Raw genomic sequence first — 17,637 nt, forward strand, 5'->3', positions numbered from 1 at the left:
ACTTCGATGCACCAAGGTGCCGGCCCCAGGCATAAGGACAATGCAGGCCAAGTTCCAGTCAGATTTTAGCTCATCCATTTATTCTCGTTATATCCCAAACACTCTGTCACACCTATGGCCCGGCCGTAATCAAGCCGGCCGTCTGATTCTGGAAGGGTTTATTTGTCCAAATTACTGGGGATTGATAGGGATTTTCACAGCAGGAAAATACTTTCCCAGATGTTCAGATAGGAACAAAAATATATTATCTTCATGAAATCTTGTGCAATTATTAATAGCCAAAAGATTTACAAATAAATTTAGTTTGTAACACAAACCTTTTCAGAAGCTCAGCCAGTTTGATTCTAAAATCCCACCGCTTGTTTTTTATAAAAGAAAAATAAAAAAAAGTTTCAATGCAGTCACAAATATGAATGTTTCCTTTCTTGCACCAATGCAAATCCAAATCTGTCTGCTTAGTAATGACTGACCTCCTCACTGTAGTACAGTAGATTTGTCTCCATGCTGGTACTAATCGTCACTACTGGGTGGGTTTTTTCCAGCGTCATTTGATTATGCCACTGCTACAGTTCAAATTGAGAGCAAACAATGCTTGCATGAGTTTTAGATTGGCAGCAGCACATATTGTGGTTGTAGATTTTAATAGTATAGACAGAGACAAATTTATTGGCACCCCTGTTAAGATGTGTAAAACAGCCTCAAAACCAACTCGCCTTTTGTTGCTGCAACATCATTTCTCACGTTTATTTGAGTGCATTTAATCTTTGGAAGAAAAAACATTCAGATTATCTAATATACGTTACAGCAGGCAGGTTTTTGTTTTTCATTATTTGCTTCCTGTTAAATCTACCCAAAGTAGTTTTGACAGGCTACAGAGGAAGTTCTTGGTAAATATCAGCAAAGTCGAAATGTTTACCTTTGTGACAGTAGGAGAAAAAGATTCATTTTATTTTACAGCAGCATGTACGATGTGGCATGTGTGGCGACATGATGAGTCCAAGATGCCATTCTGTGCTGCAGTTCTATAATTTGTAGTCTTCATCCTTTTTCACAGCTCCATGCAGTTGTTTTATACTTTTTAATTAAAGCCATGTCTTTTCCATACACAGTAGAAGACACATACACATATTCCAGGGAAAGATAAACTATTGAGTTACATATAAACTCATATGAAGTATAACTTAAAATAAATATTTAGAAAATTGCCTGAAATATTTTTTAAAAATTATTTCTTACTGACTGGATGTACTCAAGTATAGGTTTACTGGACAGTTGCTCATTTTTTACGTATCTTTCCCAGGGGTGCCAACAGTGTTTTGCACATGCATGTTAGGTGCAAAATGTGCATCACTCTAACTTAAAGACATGCGGCTTTTAGCTGGGATTGGGTTGTGAAGCACAGAGCCAAGTGAGGACACAGTTTGAAGTCAAGCATTCGCACACGAGCTATTTTAGTAACAGTAGTCCTTTTATAGATGAATCAGGCAGTGTAAACACGGTCCGTCCAAGGGCCCCACAGCAATGAGATCATACTGAGACCAGCTTTTCTCCTAAAACCTTCCAGGCATGGTGTAATGACGCTGCAGGCCCTGTCAGAGTCCAACAGAAGACTGTGGCTGGAGGCCATGGATGGCAAGGAGCCGGTGAGGATCTCTGTCAGTTCATCTGTAAAATATTTATTCTGTTCATGGTATTTTTGGGGGGGTTTTTGGCTTCGGTGTTTAATTGTTTTGTCTGATCAGGCAGTTGTGTTACCGACTGATTTGTCTGCAGCGCCCTCTTCTGGTGACTTGAAATGCAAAAGAATTTCACAGAGAGCTTATAAGCTTTGGGGCACTGGAACATATCTGGGTCATTTTTTTTTGTACATGTAAAAGTAGTGAAGTAATGACTTTCTTCCAAACTTTCTGCAGATTTACAACCTGCCAGCCATACTAAGCAAAAAAGAGGAAAGTAAGTGTTTTTTTTTTAATCTTTCCAAACCCTTTTCATCATTAAACTACATATATTCATGCTTGATAATAAGTTAATAGTCACCACGCATAAATAAACAAGTAGGTTTCTTTCTTACTTATAGCTATATCTGCTCATTAACACAGTTATTCGGTATTCGCCCACTCAGCTGACACAGCAGAGCCTTCCAGCACAGAAGCTGTATCTTATTAATCGTGTTAGTTTGAGCCAAGGCATAAGGGAAGGCTGATTATTCCTATGTGATATGTAGTTAACCCAGCCACTAATTGACATGTCAAACCCCCTTTTTGTGTTATGTTTCAGCGTATCTTAACGAGGCAGGTTTTAACTTCGTAAGGAAATGCGTTGACCTGGTCGAGACGAGAGGTGAGGCATTTAAATCCCCCCGGCTTTCATGTGTCGAATTACTCGAACGCTGCCTGATTAATTGACTTTCTTCATTAATATTCCTTCTAACACAGTGGAATGGCATGCCATCCACAATTACAATTAGCATGTTTTCATATTTTGTAATGTTACAACCATATTACCTTTATGACAGAAGCCAACACAACATAGTATATTTTCTCCATGTTATTCATTCATAAATGTTCCCAACTTAATATTTAAGAAGGAAAGTAAATATTTAGTTTCTAAGCTAACTTTCCAAGTCTTACTTGGAAAACTAAATATTTAATTCACAAGCTAAACATTAATTGCCAAGCTAAATGTTTAGTTAGCAAGCTAAATACTTAGACTTGAGCTAAATATTTTGTTAGCAAACTAAATATTTAGCTAGGATGCTAAATGTTTAGTGAGAAGCTAAATGTTTAGTTGGAGACTAAAATAAGACTAAATGTTTAGCTTGATAAATAAGTATTTAATTTGAGTCTAAACATTTAACTGGCATATATACTGAATATTCAGCTCTGAGCTAGATATTTAGTTTGCTAGCTAGATATTTATTTTTAGACTCAATATTTAGCTTGCTAATTATTAAATATCTATTTAGAAACTGTGACATTTATAAATGAATCAATAACTCAAATGTATACTGTTACTTTTTGACTTTACAAAAGACACCCCTTATTGCACTGACCATCATACAGAACATCCAAAAATAGAAACATTACAACCCAAAGGCAGGCTTATAAAGACATGGTTCTCCAGTCAAACTGAGAAGAGCATTAATCATAAACGTCGATGGTAACTGGACAAGCTGCAGAGAGCCACAGCTGGTGGTGAGGGAATTCTTCTAACAGTATAACTTTTAGTTGTGCAATCCACAATCTGTTTGTTATGGAAGACTTGCAAGAAGGAAACTATTGCTAAACGAAACCAATAAGATGTCTCATTTTCTCCAAAGACTTGGAGGACCCATCAGAGGGGGTTTCCTCTACCAGGCTTATGGAATAAAGTGCCTTTGGGGAGACAGAGCAAAATGTAACTTTTTGGCCAAATCTGGAGAAGAACTCTGATTTTACATCACCCCTGAACACACCTTCCCTACAGTTCCACATAGTGATGGAAACATCAAGCTGTGGGGATTATTTTCTTCCACAGAGAGAGGGCAGATGGTCATAGTTGATGGGGGCGAAATACACGGCAGCACTGTTGGAGGCTGCAAAAGACTTGAGTTCGAAGCAGAGGTTCACTGTCCACCAGAACAACAGTAAACATAAAGCCATGCATACAACAGAATGGTTTATATCCAAGAATATTCATGTGAGAGAATGAATCATGTCCAGAAAAATTGTGAATAAGTCATGAAGTTTGAAACTTGATTGTCATAGATGTTCTCATCTGCATCCAGCCTCAGCTAGTCTGCGAATAAGAATGAAACAAAATGTACAAATACACTCACTAGATGTGGTTTTACATCTAGGGGAGGTCAATGCAAATGCGCACCACACTTTTCAGATTTTTATATTTTGGAAAAGAATATTATTTTACATACACATCACATACACTTACACATACTACAATATTGGTTTATCACATTAAAGCCCAATTAAACAGATTTGACGTTTAACCAAATGAATACTTTTACAAAGAACTGAACTTACAATCTGTTTTATTTCAGTGAATTAATCATTTCTTTTTTTTTCCATTTCCTCCGAGGCATCCATACAATGGGGCTGTACAGAATTGGAGGGGTAAACTCCAAAGTACAGAGGCTGATGAGCACAGTCTTTTGTAAGTCGTTTCATTTTTTTCGTTAAAACTGTAAATTAATCACGGTGAGTTTAGAGCCTTTTCAAACATGATGCAGTCGTCCAGAGTGAGGAAAGAGCTCCTCTCTGTGGTCAGACTGTGTAACCGCCATCTGGGCTCATTTTATCTCACCCTTACCTCATTAAATTACCCGAGGTAATCCTGTTTACACACATTCTACACACTTGAACAGAAAATGTCACCAAAATCCCTCTAAAGCTCGAGCTCCATCTCAGTAGGGTTGCACATGTGTGCTTTAGGTTTTCCTCTCGCATCTCTTCATCCAAGGAGACAGTCGCTATTTTTAATACCCTCTTTAAACATCAGACTCAAACGTCAGATCCTGTTGGTTTCATGCTGGCAGATTGGAAAGTAATCACTGTGTTGGAGCTATAAAAAATAAATAAAAAAATAAAGCTCGTTTTCATCAGCTTCCAAGGCACCTGTGGATATGGAGCTGGATCCTGAGATGTGGGACAACAAAACCATCACCAGTGGTCTGAAGAATTACCTCAGGTCAGCTCGCCTCACCAGCTGCATGTCCCTAACTGTCAAAAGTGATCACCGCCTCCATTATGACTCTGAGAGCACCCTGCTGTTAGCCATGCATTCAGAGCTATCACTGCCTCACACAGGAAGGTGCTGCATTCACAGGTCCAGTCTCACCAAATAACAGTAAATTATAACTGGATTTTGTTTTCCTCCCCCATCAGGTGCCTCTCTGAGCCTCTCATGACTTTCAAGCTGCACAAAGATTTCATCATGGCTGTCAGTAAGTTCCCAACAGGTTGGGTTATGAGCACCGCTGAAGGTCATTTCTTGTTTTATTACATTAGCATATTCGCACACAGACAGATTTTAGGAAAATCCAGCTTAGTGGTTCTTAGTATTCGTGTTTAAAGATCTGATGTCTGTTGTAGAAAAAAATGAAAGGTGTTGAAAAACTGAGAAACAAATCCTTTTTTTTAATCTAATTTGTTTACAATTGACAAGCAACTTTGGCTGTTTTTTTGTAAAGCAACATGAACTTTCTGAAATTTTGTCAACGCAATAATAATTTGACCCCTTAACAAATAAAGGCCCTTCTTTACTGTACTTCACAGCTTTTTTCATCCCATACTGTAGGCATTCCTCAATCTCTTGCATGTTGTTTACAGAAATAAAAATGTTTAGGGAGGAATTCAAGCTTTTAGCATTTATGCCTATAAATATTCCATTTGGACTCATATTAATATTGCATATGTCATAAAAGACGGAGCAGAAAAAGTTCCCCTCCCAGGCATCACTTTAATGTTCTGATTTTGGCAAGAATCAAACGAAGAAAAACTTAAACATTTAAACCTCCCCCCCTTTTTTTTTAGCTCAGAGGCAGTTCCACGCTGTGATTTTCATCTCTCTGCAAGTCCGAATGATCAAAAAAAGATATTTAAAGTATAGAAGAATGCTTAACTTGATCAATGAGATCAAATACAAGGAAAAATAAGTAATAGCCAAAAATTAATAAGGGAAATACGGATAACTGACAGAGCTTTGGGAAAGTTTCTGATCTTATTGTGTGCTGAGTCCACACATTTTTTATTTTTATTTTTTTGCTCTTTCTCAGAGTCTGATGATCAAAACTACAGAGTGTGCGCTGTTCATGCTTTGGTTCATAAGCTGCCGGAGAGGAACAGGGAAATGCTGGAGTTACTGATAAAACACCTTGTCATGTAGGTGTTTCTGTAATGAAGCAATTACACAAAAATGTGACCTTTTGAGAGGAGAAATGAAGACATAAAGCTAATTAAACCCTCTTCACATTGGCATGCAGAGTTTCTGCACAGAACCAGTCCAACCTGATGACGGTGTCCAACCTGGGTGTTATATTCGGGCCGACGCTGATGCGGTCGCAGGAGGAGACGGTGGCTGCCATGATGAACATCAAGTTTCAGAACATCGTGGTGGAAATACTGATCGAGAACTTCAACAAGGTGAGAGATTAATTTTTAACTTCCAACAGAAACCCACCTTATTAATAATTTAAAAGCAATAGTTGAGAAAAATGTTTTTTTTTTTCATATATATGCAATTAAGACATCTTATTTAATATATACCTTACATAGCACCCTTCCCAATCACTGAGGCTCTCTGGTAACAGTTGCTATGGAGACATGGTGACTCCAAGATGCCACTCAATGCTACAGTTTGGTGGCATCTTGGAATCATCATGTCTTACTCAGATATTTCCTGATTTACAGTTTACTTGACTGGCATGTACTTTTGTCTTTTGCATTTTGAACCCTGCTAAAAGTATTGATCCTTCCTGTCATGTTAAATACATCTGTCACGGAAACAGGAAGTTATTTCCTCACTAACGAAGATCAACATTTACATTTTTCAGTGGGAAATGATGTTCCTCCGATAAAATATGAAACTTTTTTGTCCACTTTTACCGGGGATGCTAATAATGTCACGTATTTGAAGTTTGCTTTTCACCTGTTAATCAATGTAAATGTTGTGTAGCTTTTTTTTCTTTTTTTACGAGTCAGTGCTCTGCTCTGGATCTTCAGATCTTTCACCAGCCTCCGGATCCCAATGTGCCTCTGCCGCAGCCGCAGAGCCGGACCGGCTCCCGCAGGAGCAGAGCCATCTGTCTGTCCAAGGGGCCCCGCAAGCCGCGCAGTCTTTACGCCCCGACACTGTGCCTGGCAGATGCAGAAAGTGAGTACCATCGAGGTGATTACTTATCACCGCAGGTTCTCACACAGCACGTCAGGCCAAAACCTGTCAGTGGGCTTTAATTTCCCTCAAACATATGCACGAGTTTTCAATAATTACTTTAGGAATTAATTATGTGGAATTAAAGTGTTCCTTATGATCAAATTTATCTGGCTCTTAAATCAAAAGTGGAGTATTAGATCGTAGTATCGCAGCAGGTTTTTTATGAGGGCCCTGTTTGCCTGCTTTCTGGCCCCTGCATAGGTGACACCTTGAGCAGCAGTCCAAGCAGCACCCCTACAGGCAGCATGGAGTCTCTGTCGTCCCACTCCTCAGAGCAGAACACCTCCTCCAAAACCGCTTCCTCCGGAGCAGGACGGTGCCTCAGCAGGTCGGACCTCCTCCGCCGGACCCCGTCGCAGCTCTCGAACGGCCCCAGGAGCGCGGCGTGCGTCAGCAGCCCTGAGTCCAGCTCCAGGGAGGAGGGAGGTCGAACGGATGGGGAGTCTGAGGACACTTTCAGCCTGTCCTCAGTCAACACAACACCTCGACTGTCTCCCGCACCCAAAAAAGCCCCACACTGCCGCTCTGACCTCAAGCCGGCGCTGCCGAGTCGCTCCGTTTCTCCCTCACTGAAATCACTGCTAGGATCTGATGGTAGGATAATTATGGGACGGCAGGGTTAGTGTGACAGAGCGGATCAAAAAGATGTTTACATACACCTTGCATAGCTTTCTTCTTATTGTTTGACATTAATTTTCTGAAAAGGCTAGAGCAAATAGTTTATTCTTACGGGATATTGTAATGCTTCTGTTAAACTCAGAAATGTAAAAGTGTTTTTTTTTAGAGATGAACTTTGTTTTTCAACTGCACATTTAAAATGCATGTGTCTGGTGGAAGTTATGGACCTTTACAAATATTATTTTATGGTATTGTGATAAAAGTGATGACAGCTATTTGTTACTTTTGTTGGTAACTGTATGGTTGTGACTGCATGGCCTCATAAAAACGGATCGTAAAAAAATAGAAAACCTTCCCATTTGCACTGTGCCTGTTTAGGACACCAATCATATCAGGAAATGTGATATTATGTCACTAAGACAAACTGCAATTAATCCAATTTATTGATGCTCTCATTGAACAAACAGTGGAGAAAATAGTAACACCAACAATCCCAACAATATAGATAGATTTGGAGTTTTTGACATCATTAACTGGAAATGATTATGACAATAACTAATCAAAATTGTCATAAGAAATTCATGATGATAAATGATAAACAATGCAATAAATGCTCACTCCTGGTTGTATGAGCCCAATAATAAAAGCAGTAGATGTTGTTACACACAGTGAAAGAAGTTCTGTATCAACTTTGTCTGAAAAGATCAATCATGTTGGAAGAAGCCATTATTCAAAAAGGAACTTAGAAAAACATGGGTTACACTTTTCAAATGCATTCTTGAACAAATACCTTAATTTTTAGAGAGATATTCTGATCTCTGATAATATTTGAATTTAGGTTTTTGGCTATTATTTCAAGTCTACCAAGATATTTGCATTAAGAACTAGACCAAAAATATGTTTGTGTTTTTGTAGCGTAAATGAGGTCTGACAGGAGGAATGGCCAAAGTTATACAGTATAAAGGCAAAAAAAAAAAAAAAACTTTAACTCTATTCTGGTTTGAATAAAGCTAAAAATAAAATATTTTTTTCACAAATATGCACCTCTTGACATAAACTTGGCAAATTAAATTGTAGAATTAAAAGCGTCTCATTTCCTGAGTTATTGCTCCCGGCTGCTTTATCGTCACATTTTCTGTCTTTGAGTCAATTACAATCTGTTATTGTGTGTCTCTGACTGTGAAGGCCAGCGGAGCTGTTCTGGTTCTGTCCAAAGTTTATCCACACTGGAGACCAAAGAGAGCTTAAAGCCCGGTGATCACCCCACCCTTCCACCGAAGCAAGTCATCCGCCGCAGGGCAGACGCGTCGGTGAACAACGGCTACCAGAGGCCAGGCTCAGTGTAATGAGATTTTATTTATTTTTTAATATTTGATTAACAGGTTCTGTGAAAAATAGCTTTACCCATGAAATCTTATCTGTCTTATCTATTCCTGTGCGCTGAAATGATAAACTAGCTGGAACAGTTCAGTACTTTGATTTATTTAATTGTTTTGGTTGTGTGTCTAGTTTCTTGGTGTTCTTCTGAGTTGGCAAGTGATTTAAAACTTTTATCTGAGCTTCAACAGATATTCAACGGACAAAATATTTGATCAGTTATCCAACAGAACACAAACAGTAATACCTTATTTCTGAAATCAATATTATTATACTGGATGCATATATTATTTTGCAAAAGTCTTCATAACCCTTGAACCTTTTTCACATATTATTACGTTATACTGACAAGCTTCATTTTTATGCAGAAGGGAGTAAATTATGAAGGGTTTTTAAAGTTTTAGCAGAAGAATTCACACCAGATCAGTAAGTGTTAAAATCTTAAAAATGTCCTCTTTACTCTGTTACCCCTAAATAAATCTAATACAATCGTTTGCCCCTGGAAGTCATTTACTTAATAAACAGTCCCTCTTTTTGATTTAATCTCAGCTGTTCTGCGAAGGTCTCATTTTTTTAGAACATTAGTGAAGAAACAACAAAATGAAGAACAAGAAACACAGCAGATAAGTTAGAGATAAAGTGGTGAAGAAGTTTAAATTAGGACTTATTTACAAAACAATATTGCGAGCTTTGAACATTTCCTGCTCAATCTGTTATTATGGCACGACTGAAAACTAAGGCTTGGAGATATGATGATAGTTTGTGGTTTTCATTATGACGTCTGCACACAGTCAGAGCCCCACAAACACAAATGCTGCTCTGCAAAATAACACTCATCTGTTATCAAATAGGCCACTTCCGCACAGTTACATTAACTGTACAGCTAAACAACATGCAGTAACTGCTGCTAATAATAGTTTTGTAGTTTTCCAAGGACCTGTGAAATCAACAGTGGATATTATAACCAGAACAGCAAAAGTAACAATCTTATGTCTTTGAGGACATCATCAATTAATTTATAAATCACACATTTTATCATGATGATATAACTATAAGCAAAATTAATCAGAGAAGCAACGAAGAGGCTAATTGGAAATTTGATAGGAGGTGCACAGATCCACAATTCAGATGGGAGAATCTTTTCTGTTACTGTTTGTCTTTTTGAAAAGTCAGCAGTAACAGGTGAGTGGCACAACTGAGACGGGGTAACACAGCTGAGTTCAGTGGGCTTGATGTTAAGGAAATGGAAATTGAACTGAGACTAGATAGGAACTGAAGCCAAAAGGATAAATGGCCCTAAAAGTAAAAGAAGAAAATTAACACAAATACACAAGAAGTGTAGCAAACATAAAGGAAATGTGTAACACCTACTGGACAGTAAAATGAACAGCAAATCTAAATAGCAGTAATGAAACTAATGAGAATGGAAAAATAAAACCATAACACCAGAGCAACATGAGAGAAGTAATGTAAAAAGGAAGAAAAAAATCAAGATGTTAGAATAAATTATGAAACTAGACAAAAATTGACATGACTGAATCTGACTGGTAAGGAGTGAAAGGAACTGAACAGAATGTACTAACACTTGCCTAAATAAAACACAAAGGGAATAATCTAACACACTAACAGGAATAATCTAGAGAAACTATTCAGAAAGGGAAACACATGAGTAAACTATGAAAACAGACATACCAGGAAGAGCTAATATCACTAAAACTATTTTAACCCATAACAAAAATCACAAATCATGAACCCAAAGAAGGATGCCAGAAAGAGGCCGTAAAGGACTGAGACCAGGATGAACTTTTTGGCATGTCAACAATCATAAACATGCAGCAGATTTATAGTGGAATGGCTCACATTGAAACAAACTGCAGACCTGAATCCAGCCGATACCCTGTGGCATTCATTCAGACTCAGAGTTAAGGTTAGCAATTTTGCCCCCAAGAAATTATTCGGCAAAAGTTTCAGTCACTAGATGCATCCCACACTATTCAGATTTTTATAAAAAAAATTAAAAAATCCGAATCATATTTTTTAAAAATTCATAATTATGCACAATTTTGTGCAGCCCTGGTTACATGAAAAATGTGCATTGAAGTTAAAGTTTGCATCGTGACGTAATGCAAAAAAAAGTTCTAGAGCTGTCATCACTTTTTCGGGGCTCTGAATGTTTGTAGGGAGAAACGGCACCACAAATCCACAGTAACCCGGTAAGACTGGAGCACAATAGCTTAGCAGCAATTCTTTCCGCCCTCTTTCCTTCCTCCCTCTCTCCCTCTGAGTTGTCTGCCTACTCCCTCCTCGGTTTACGAGCATTGAGAGGTTTCTAAAATCAAATGAGTGCATGTTTGGAGATTTATGTCTTCTGTGCTCTGGTGGGAGGGCTGCCTTTAATTGCGTTCTGCCTGCTCTAGGGTTGATGTGACCCAGCAGCAATTTGTTCTCGTTCTCCTGGGACAAACAGATTGTTTGACTTGTCGTGTCTGAGGAGCCAGTCACACGGTCTCGAGAGTAGTCCTTCCCTGTCCAGCACCCACCCAGACGGCCCCTCAAGCTCTGCAGATGACCTTGACTCCTACGACTGGCGTGCTCTTGGTTCATGTGCGTCTGCGTTGCGTGTTTCACCTCGACTCTGCGCCGTGACGAAGCTCAGTCTGCCTGGAGGAAGGAAGCCTCCCCTTATATGTCGTTTTTGCCTTTCGCGTCGCTCTGAACAATGCGAAATGCTGGTCAAACCAACCGAACAGATGTGATTTGGCCAAAAGTAAAAATTGTCAATCTTTCTTTTATGGTTGTGTCTCATTTCTATTCCTTTTTAGGGTTGCTGCCAGAGCGCTGCTTTTTGAAAAAACCCCTTCTTCACAATCTGTCCCTATAGGAAGGTAAAACATAACACGATCTGTGACATGTAGGCCTTATTATTAACTCTGACACTCGTTCAGATTCACTGCAACATTATGTATTTTTTGTTTTTATTTTTTACTTTATAGAGATGCCAAGGCCATGTATTCCTGTGAGGCAGAGCACAGCAATGAGCTCAGCTTTCCTCAGGGGGCGCACTTCTCAAATGGTATGAAAACAGTCAAACAGTCACACTCACACAGAGATATTTATTTCTGCTTATATTGATGGCTGTATGTCAGAAAAGTCAAGCCAACTTTATTTAAAAGCACTTTTAAGACAAGAAAACTGACAAAAGTGCTGAACAGACATCACATAAAAAACATCAACATAAACCAAGCAAACACATAAAAGATTTTATAAAAAATAAAAGTAGAATACTTCACCAAACCAAAGAAAATAAATAAAATCATCATTTTTAATACAGAAATTTTGTGCTATGACCACATGTTGGCCTTAACAATCTATACTGATGGTTCCATTCCTTTTGTTAAGCCACTCCCGCACCAAAGATGACTTTAGGAGATGCTAAGGAGAAAGACGATTGGACTGCACTGTAAAACCGCAAAATGTTACAAAGTATTTATTTTGTCTAGTTTCTGATGCAAATATCTTAGTACAGTTGAAACAAGACAAAACTAACTAACTTTTCAGCAAAATATAGGAGATTGTTTTAGCTGAATAATTCCATATTTATTTTTTTATTTTTTTTAAGTCCTAGCTCCAGTCTCAGATCATTTCACTTATAATAAGACATTTTCCCATATTATAAGTGAAAAGATCTGCTAGTGAAACTAGGGCTGTTTTTAATTGATAAGACATAAAAAATAGTTTCTTGTAAGTCATTATAAGTGTACTATTATATTTGTACTAGAAGCTTGACAAAAATACTTTGTAAGATTGTATGATTCTGCAGTGTATTATTTGATGGTATAAAGTCCACCATAAAAATTTTGCATCTCCTCCAAGAATAAAGCTCCCTGTCCCTGAGAAGAGTGCACTGCAAAAACACAAAGTGGCAATTTTTGTCTAGTTTTCAGTGCAAATATCTTTGTACATTTTAAATACGACACAACTTGCAAGTATCTTTTCAGCATGACATGGGAGCTTATTTTAACTCAATCCTTCTTGAATATCGGTTAAAAAGTGTTACCGGCATTTCTTTCACTTATAACAACATGGGAAATTTCTTGTTATAATTGCAAAAATCTGCCACAGTATTAAGGAATAACATACTTAAAACCAGTTCTTATATATTGCTGAAAAGTTTCTTGTAAGATATTTTCAAGTGTTTGCAGATATTTGCATTAGGAAAGATTTTAAGATTGTATGGGTTCATTTGCTGTGTGGGATGGTTCATAATATGACATACAGGAGATCCAGCGTGAGATTTCCACAGTTGACGATAATTTGGCGAGACATGCTGTAAGCCGTAATCATCTAAATAAATTAAAACTAAACGTTCACTTTTGGTGAACATTTAGTTCAAAAGTGAACTAAATATGCCTCAGTACACAGGCATACTGAGATATGACTGTATATTAGGTAGAGGTTTGAAGAAAGGCTTCATATAACAACAACCCCACAACCCACTATGCATGCAGAAAATCTTAATAACCACGTTATTTTTATTACCGCTTCATGTTTTTCTCCAATAAAGAGATGGCTTGACCCATAAGCAGGGCAGTTGGGTCACTGTAACCTAATGATTGAAGGCTCTGGTGCCTGTTCCCTGTTAACACAGCCAGCAGAGTCTGCAGCCAGAGGCAAAAAACATCAACAGATGCTCCCCATCATTTACAAGCAAGCTTAATGCTTTTAATTACTCTCCACGGTAAATACCTTCCTGGTGCTGTTGATTTGAGGCTTTGAGTTTAAATTGTAAAACACACCCCAACAGCTGACTGAAAATAGCAGGCTGACCCAGAATAATCTTCACTGTCCTTTTCACTACATTTTGTTGTAGAACTGGTACAACTGAAAATACAACAACCTGTTCTTTCTCTGAGACTTACAAGTGTTTTTTCTCTCTCTCTCTCTCTCTTATGTCCTTTAGTCTACCCCTCCGTCGAACCAGGCTGGCTCCAAGCAACATACGAGAGCAAAACAGGTTTAATCCCAGAGAATTATGTTGTTTACCTGTGAAAGGAGCTAACCCTGCCATATTTTTATGATAGCAATGGAAAAAGAGCTCTGTGCTCACTGTTAAGTTCCCAATATCCAGTTCGCTGACAGAGAATTATATACAATTATATACACTCATCATTTGAATCTCTTATTGATTTTGGATTTGGAGTGAGATATTTGAATTGTTTTTGGGGGGGTTTCCAGAGTGAAATGGTAATGCAATAAAGGGAGAATTAAGACGCGTTTGGACAGGATAAGAAAAAAGATATTTTACATTTGCCTTCAAACTTATAAAGCAGAGCTGAGAGTGCTAAAGCACTACTTTGGAAGTATCTCCAAAATTGCTACCTGTAAACTTCAAGGCAACAATAAAATACCCTTTTCCTTAGATTGTCCCAGATTCCTCAATACGTCCCAATAAACCTGAATCCATCCTACTAATTTGATTAATTTTGAAAACAAGAACTGAGTGCGCAAGTTTGGCTTTATTGTGGATTTTCTTTAACCCATATAGTCAAAGTTGTACATATAATGCACTAATATTGAATATAGTTACAGTCGAGGTCCAGGAGCTGAATATTAGATTTCTTCATCTATCCCCATTTAAGCATTTAAAGAGTGAAATTTGCAGATGCCTACATTGAAAAGCCAAATGCCTTCAGGAGAAATGTCTCATGACCAGATGCGGCAAAGACTGAGCTCCTTACCTGCAATGGCAGGAACAACTGGAGGAGCTGGAGTGAGACTGGATTTATGAAAGGTCCTTCAAAGCCAGAAAAAGTTTTACATGTAACCATCTCAATTTAAGACCTTAAAAATCCTTAAATGTGCCCAGATTTTTAATGTGAGGTTCTGAATTATATTTAGTTTAAATTGTAGCTCTTTTTTTTATTATACTTCTCTTTTTTGAGAAATATAAGGGAGGCATTAGGCAAACGTTAAGCTTTTAGAGCAGTCTTCCCAAGAAAACCAAATTAAATCAACACAAAAAAATTTGTTGTATCTTTCTGGAAAAAAATGTTAAATTCACCTCTAATATCTAATTTGAACTATTTTATTGTTCTAATGATAATGTTTTAGACATGTTTTTGTTTGTGACTTTAACGCCTGCTGTTTTTTTTTAAGTTTACTTTGATTAAAAACGAAAAATTATTAAGATATTCTTGCAGATGTGGCTAATCTGTTGATTATTCTTTGCCAACATTGTTTGCATTTTTAGCAGATATTATTGTCGAGGCTTTCGCAAACTAATGACCAATTCTATACCTCTCTTTGCGAGATTTTGATGCATTTGTTTCCTCCGCAGGGCAATTCAGCCTAGCATTAAAGTCAGATGTAAATATAATACAACATGATGGCACTGATCTCTAGTATTCGCCTACAGAATCACAGAACAATCAATTTCCTTTTTAATTATTTTATTCTCAGAAATGTATCCTATATATGAACCCATTTCACCACACTTCATCACAAATCGGTCACAAACATTTTGATTGATCAAGCTGTGTTTTCAAATAGTAAAATAATCTATTCTGTTAGAATATAGTAGAGAAACCAATAACGGTTTTGCACCTTAATATCTCTGGACTACTGTTTACCCACTGAAACTGTTCCTGGCTGTTGCCTCGTCAGTTAAATGCTACTGTACACCTGCTCATGTTTTGTTTTTTTTCTTTAAAATTATATTAAATATTTACTTCTTGTAACTGTCTGTTACAGAATATTGGCACATCAAATATACGTTGTATGTAAAAGTTATTTTATCAAATGTACGTTGTGTGGTCAGTGGTACACTGGTGTACAAGTAATGACAACAACACAAGTATGACGTTGTTATGTGTGAAAGAAGACATTTAATACATATTTACTCTTGTCAACATCCACGCACTAAAAATCAAAAATTGTCTACAAAGTTAACTTTAGTGATACAGTTTCAGAAAAAAAGATAGAAAAAAAAACAAAGAAAGACACAATCATTTTTGCAAACTTAAAAAAAAAACGCCAAAGTTAAACTTTCTTTGGTTTCCCAAAATGTATTTGGGAGAATATTTGACATTTAGCTCCTGCCAGGATCAGGCTGTTCTTTTCCATTTACATTTCGAAGAATGCGAGGTGGCCTTGAACACTTGATGCTGAACTACTACTCCCTTACGGTAAATGAATTTGCCGGGGCATGCCACGGAAATTATACTGATTTCCTGAATATGTCCAAATTGGCACGCTGTTTCACCCAGTTATTAGGATTTTTTTCAAACATTTAATTTATCCTAACAAAATAGGTCAGCAAATACAGAGTGAATGATCAAACCATCTGTCCAGATACATGTGGTTTATATTTCACTGAGGGATAAAAAAAAAGTAGAGTACTGCAAGTATTTGCCCCTCACAAATTTCTTCTGCTTTTTGGCTTTTTGTCACTCATAAAAGTTTGACGTCAGATAAAGATAACAGTATTTTTTTTTTAATTAAGAAAAAAGAAAAGAAACGGGTGAAAATCAGTCCCTTGCCAACTGCTTATGAAAGTTGTAAAACAACTGCCTTCAAGAATCAGGTAATCATTCTATTTTATTGCTTTGGAGCATCGTGACCCCCTTCTTTGTAGAATTGTCTTAGTTTGAATACATTCAGTGTTTTCTGCGATAGAGCAGATTATTTGTGGTTAAGCCACCAAGTCCTGAGGCAGACAGTAGTGTGAAATGTTTAGCTCCTGATCATCACACTACCACCACCATGTTTGGCCGGTGGGGGCATTGCCTGTTTTCACATAGGAGTATATAAGTCTCGATAGCTTTTTCCCCTTAAAACCAATGAGGCTGTTGTAAAATACAGCTTTTTAATGTTTTTCCAGGTTGATCTGAAATTACATTAATATTAGTTTGATCATCTGAAGCTTTTACGTCTGGCAAATAGCAAAATCAGAAGAAATCTATGAGGAGAAAATAAATTTTCATTGCTACTGAGATCTACATGTTGGATAGAGAACCTAAACCTGTTCAACCACCGAAATCTAAATGCTGTGTTAATATGGGATTATGTGTCAAGGTTTGATTGATTAGTTACATTTTTAATGTGAAAAGATTTGATGAAACATTTTTAACTAATGTTACCTTTTCAAGAACTTCACTGGCTTGAGTAAACTATAAATATTCATCATTCTTTAAATGATAAATATGATTAATTGTGCTCTGTTCTGAAAATAAAAATGGCTGTTATTTGTGCACATATGCAAGTTGTTTTAGTTTTATTTTTCCGTGCAAATATTTGACAAAGGGTAAGATATCTCTCCACTTTTCTCTGCCTGCCCACTTTGAATTTGCACATGTCCATAAGCTATGCAGTTGTTCTGCACAATGAAGGCAAGATTTTGTTCTATTTTTTGCAGCTTCAGTACAAAAATATCAGTATCTCAGATATTTCTTTTGTTTATAATCTAATGTGTTGCTGCAATTGGATAAAACACAAGTGACAGAATGGAAAATGTTTGATACACAGCAACACACAAAAGATTTAATGACGGATGCTTAACAGGACCTAACACAATTATTGTCACCTTGGTGGAGATGTGTAAAAAGTCTTTAAAATGTATCTATTGTAGCACTAAAATATCACACAGATTTTTTTTTTATCTATTTAATTTGAGCACATTGATTAAATTGATTAAAAAAATCTTAATACATCATGTAT

At 37.2% G+C, this 17,637-nt stretch overlaps 1 protein-coding gene across 4 annotated transcripts in view; it reads left to right on the plus strand.

Annotated features, from left to right (window-relative positions):
- arhgap42b (Rho GTPase activating protein 42b) overlaps positions 1-17,177 on the plus strand; it is a 92,504-nt gene extending 75,327 nt beyond the window's left edge. For 2 of the 4 annotated variants that reach the window (XM_014989123.2, XM_014989125.2), the window contains 14 exons: positions 1,565-1,643; positions 1,914-1,953; positions 2,278-2,340; positions 4,075-4,149; positions 4,599-4,683; positions 4,881-4,939; positions 5,771-5,876; positions 5,978-6,137; positions 6,717-6,867; positions 7,117-7,521; positions 8,731-8,887; positions 11,745-11,807; positions 11,916-11,995; positions 13,883-17,177. In XM_014989123.2, coding sequence (XP_014844609.2) covers positions 1,565-1,643; positions 1,914-1,953; positions 2,278-2,340; positions 4,075-4,149; positions 4,599-4,683; positions 4,881-4,939; positions 5,771-5,876; positions 5,978-6,137; positions 6,717-6,867; positions 7,117-7,521; positions 8,731-8,887; positions 11,745-11,807; positions 11,916-11,995; positions 13,883-13,971 — 1,612 coding nt within the window. In that variant the 3' untranslated portion in view covers positions 13,972-17,177. The remainder of the gene's footprint in view (positions 1-1,564; positions 1,644-1,913; positions 1,954-2,277; positions 2,341-4,074; positions 4,150-4,598; positions 4,684-4,880; positions 4,940-5,770; positions 5,877-5,977; positions 6,138-6,716; positions 6,868-7,116; positions 7,522-8,730; positions 8,888-11,744; positions 11,808-11,915; positions 11,996-13,882) is intronic. The other 2 variants (XM_014989124.2, XM_014989126.2) reach the window with 1 other exon arrangement.
- Positions 17,178-17,637: the final 460 nt, after the last annotated feature.

The sequence above is a fragment of the Poecilia mexicana genome, unplaced genomic scaffold, assembly GCF_051168715.1.
Source record: "Poecilia mexicana isolate PSO_F unplaced genomic scaffold, ASM5116871v1 scaffold_13, whole genome shotgun sequence".
NCBI lineage: Eukaryota > Metazoa > Chordata > Actinopteri > Cyprinodontiformes > Poeciliidae > Poecilia > Poecilia mexicana.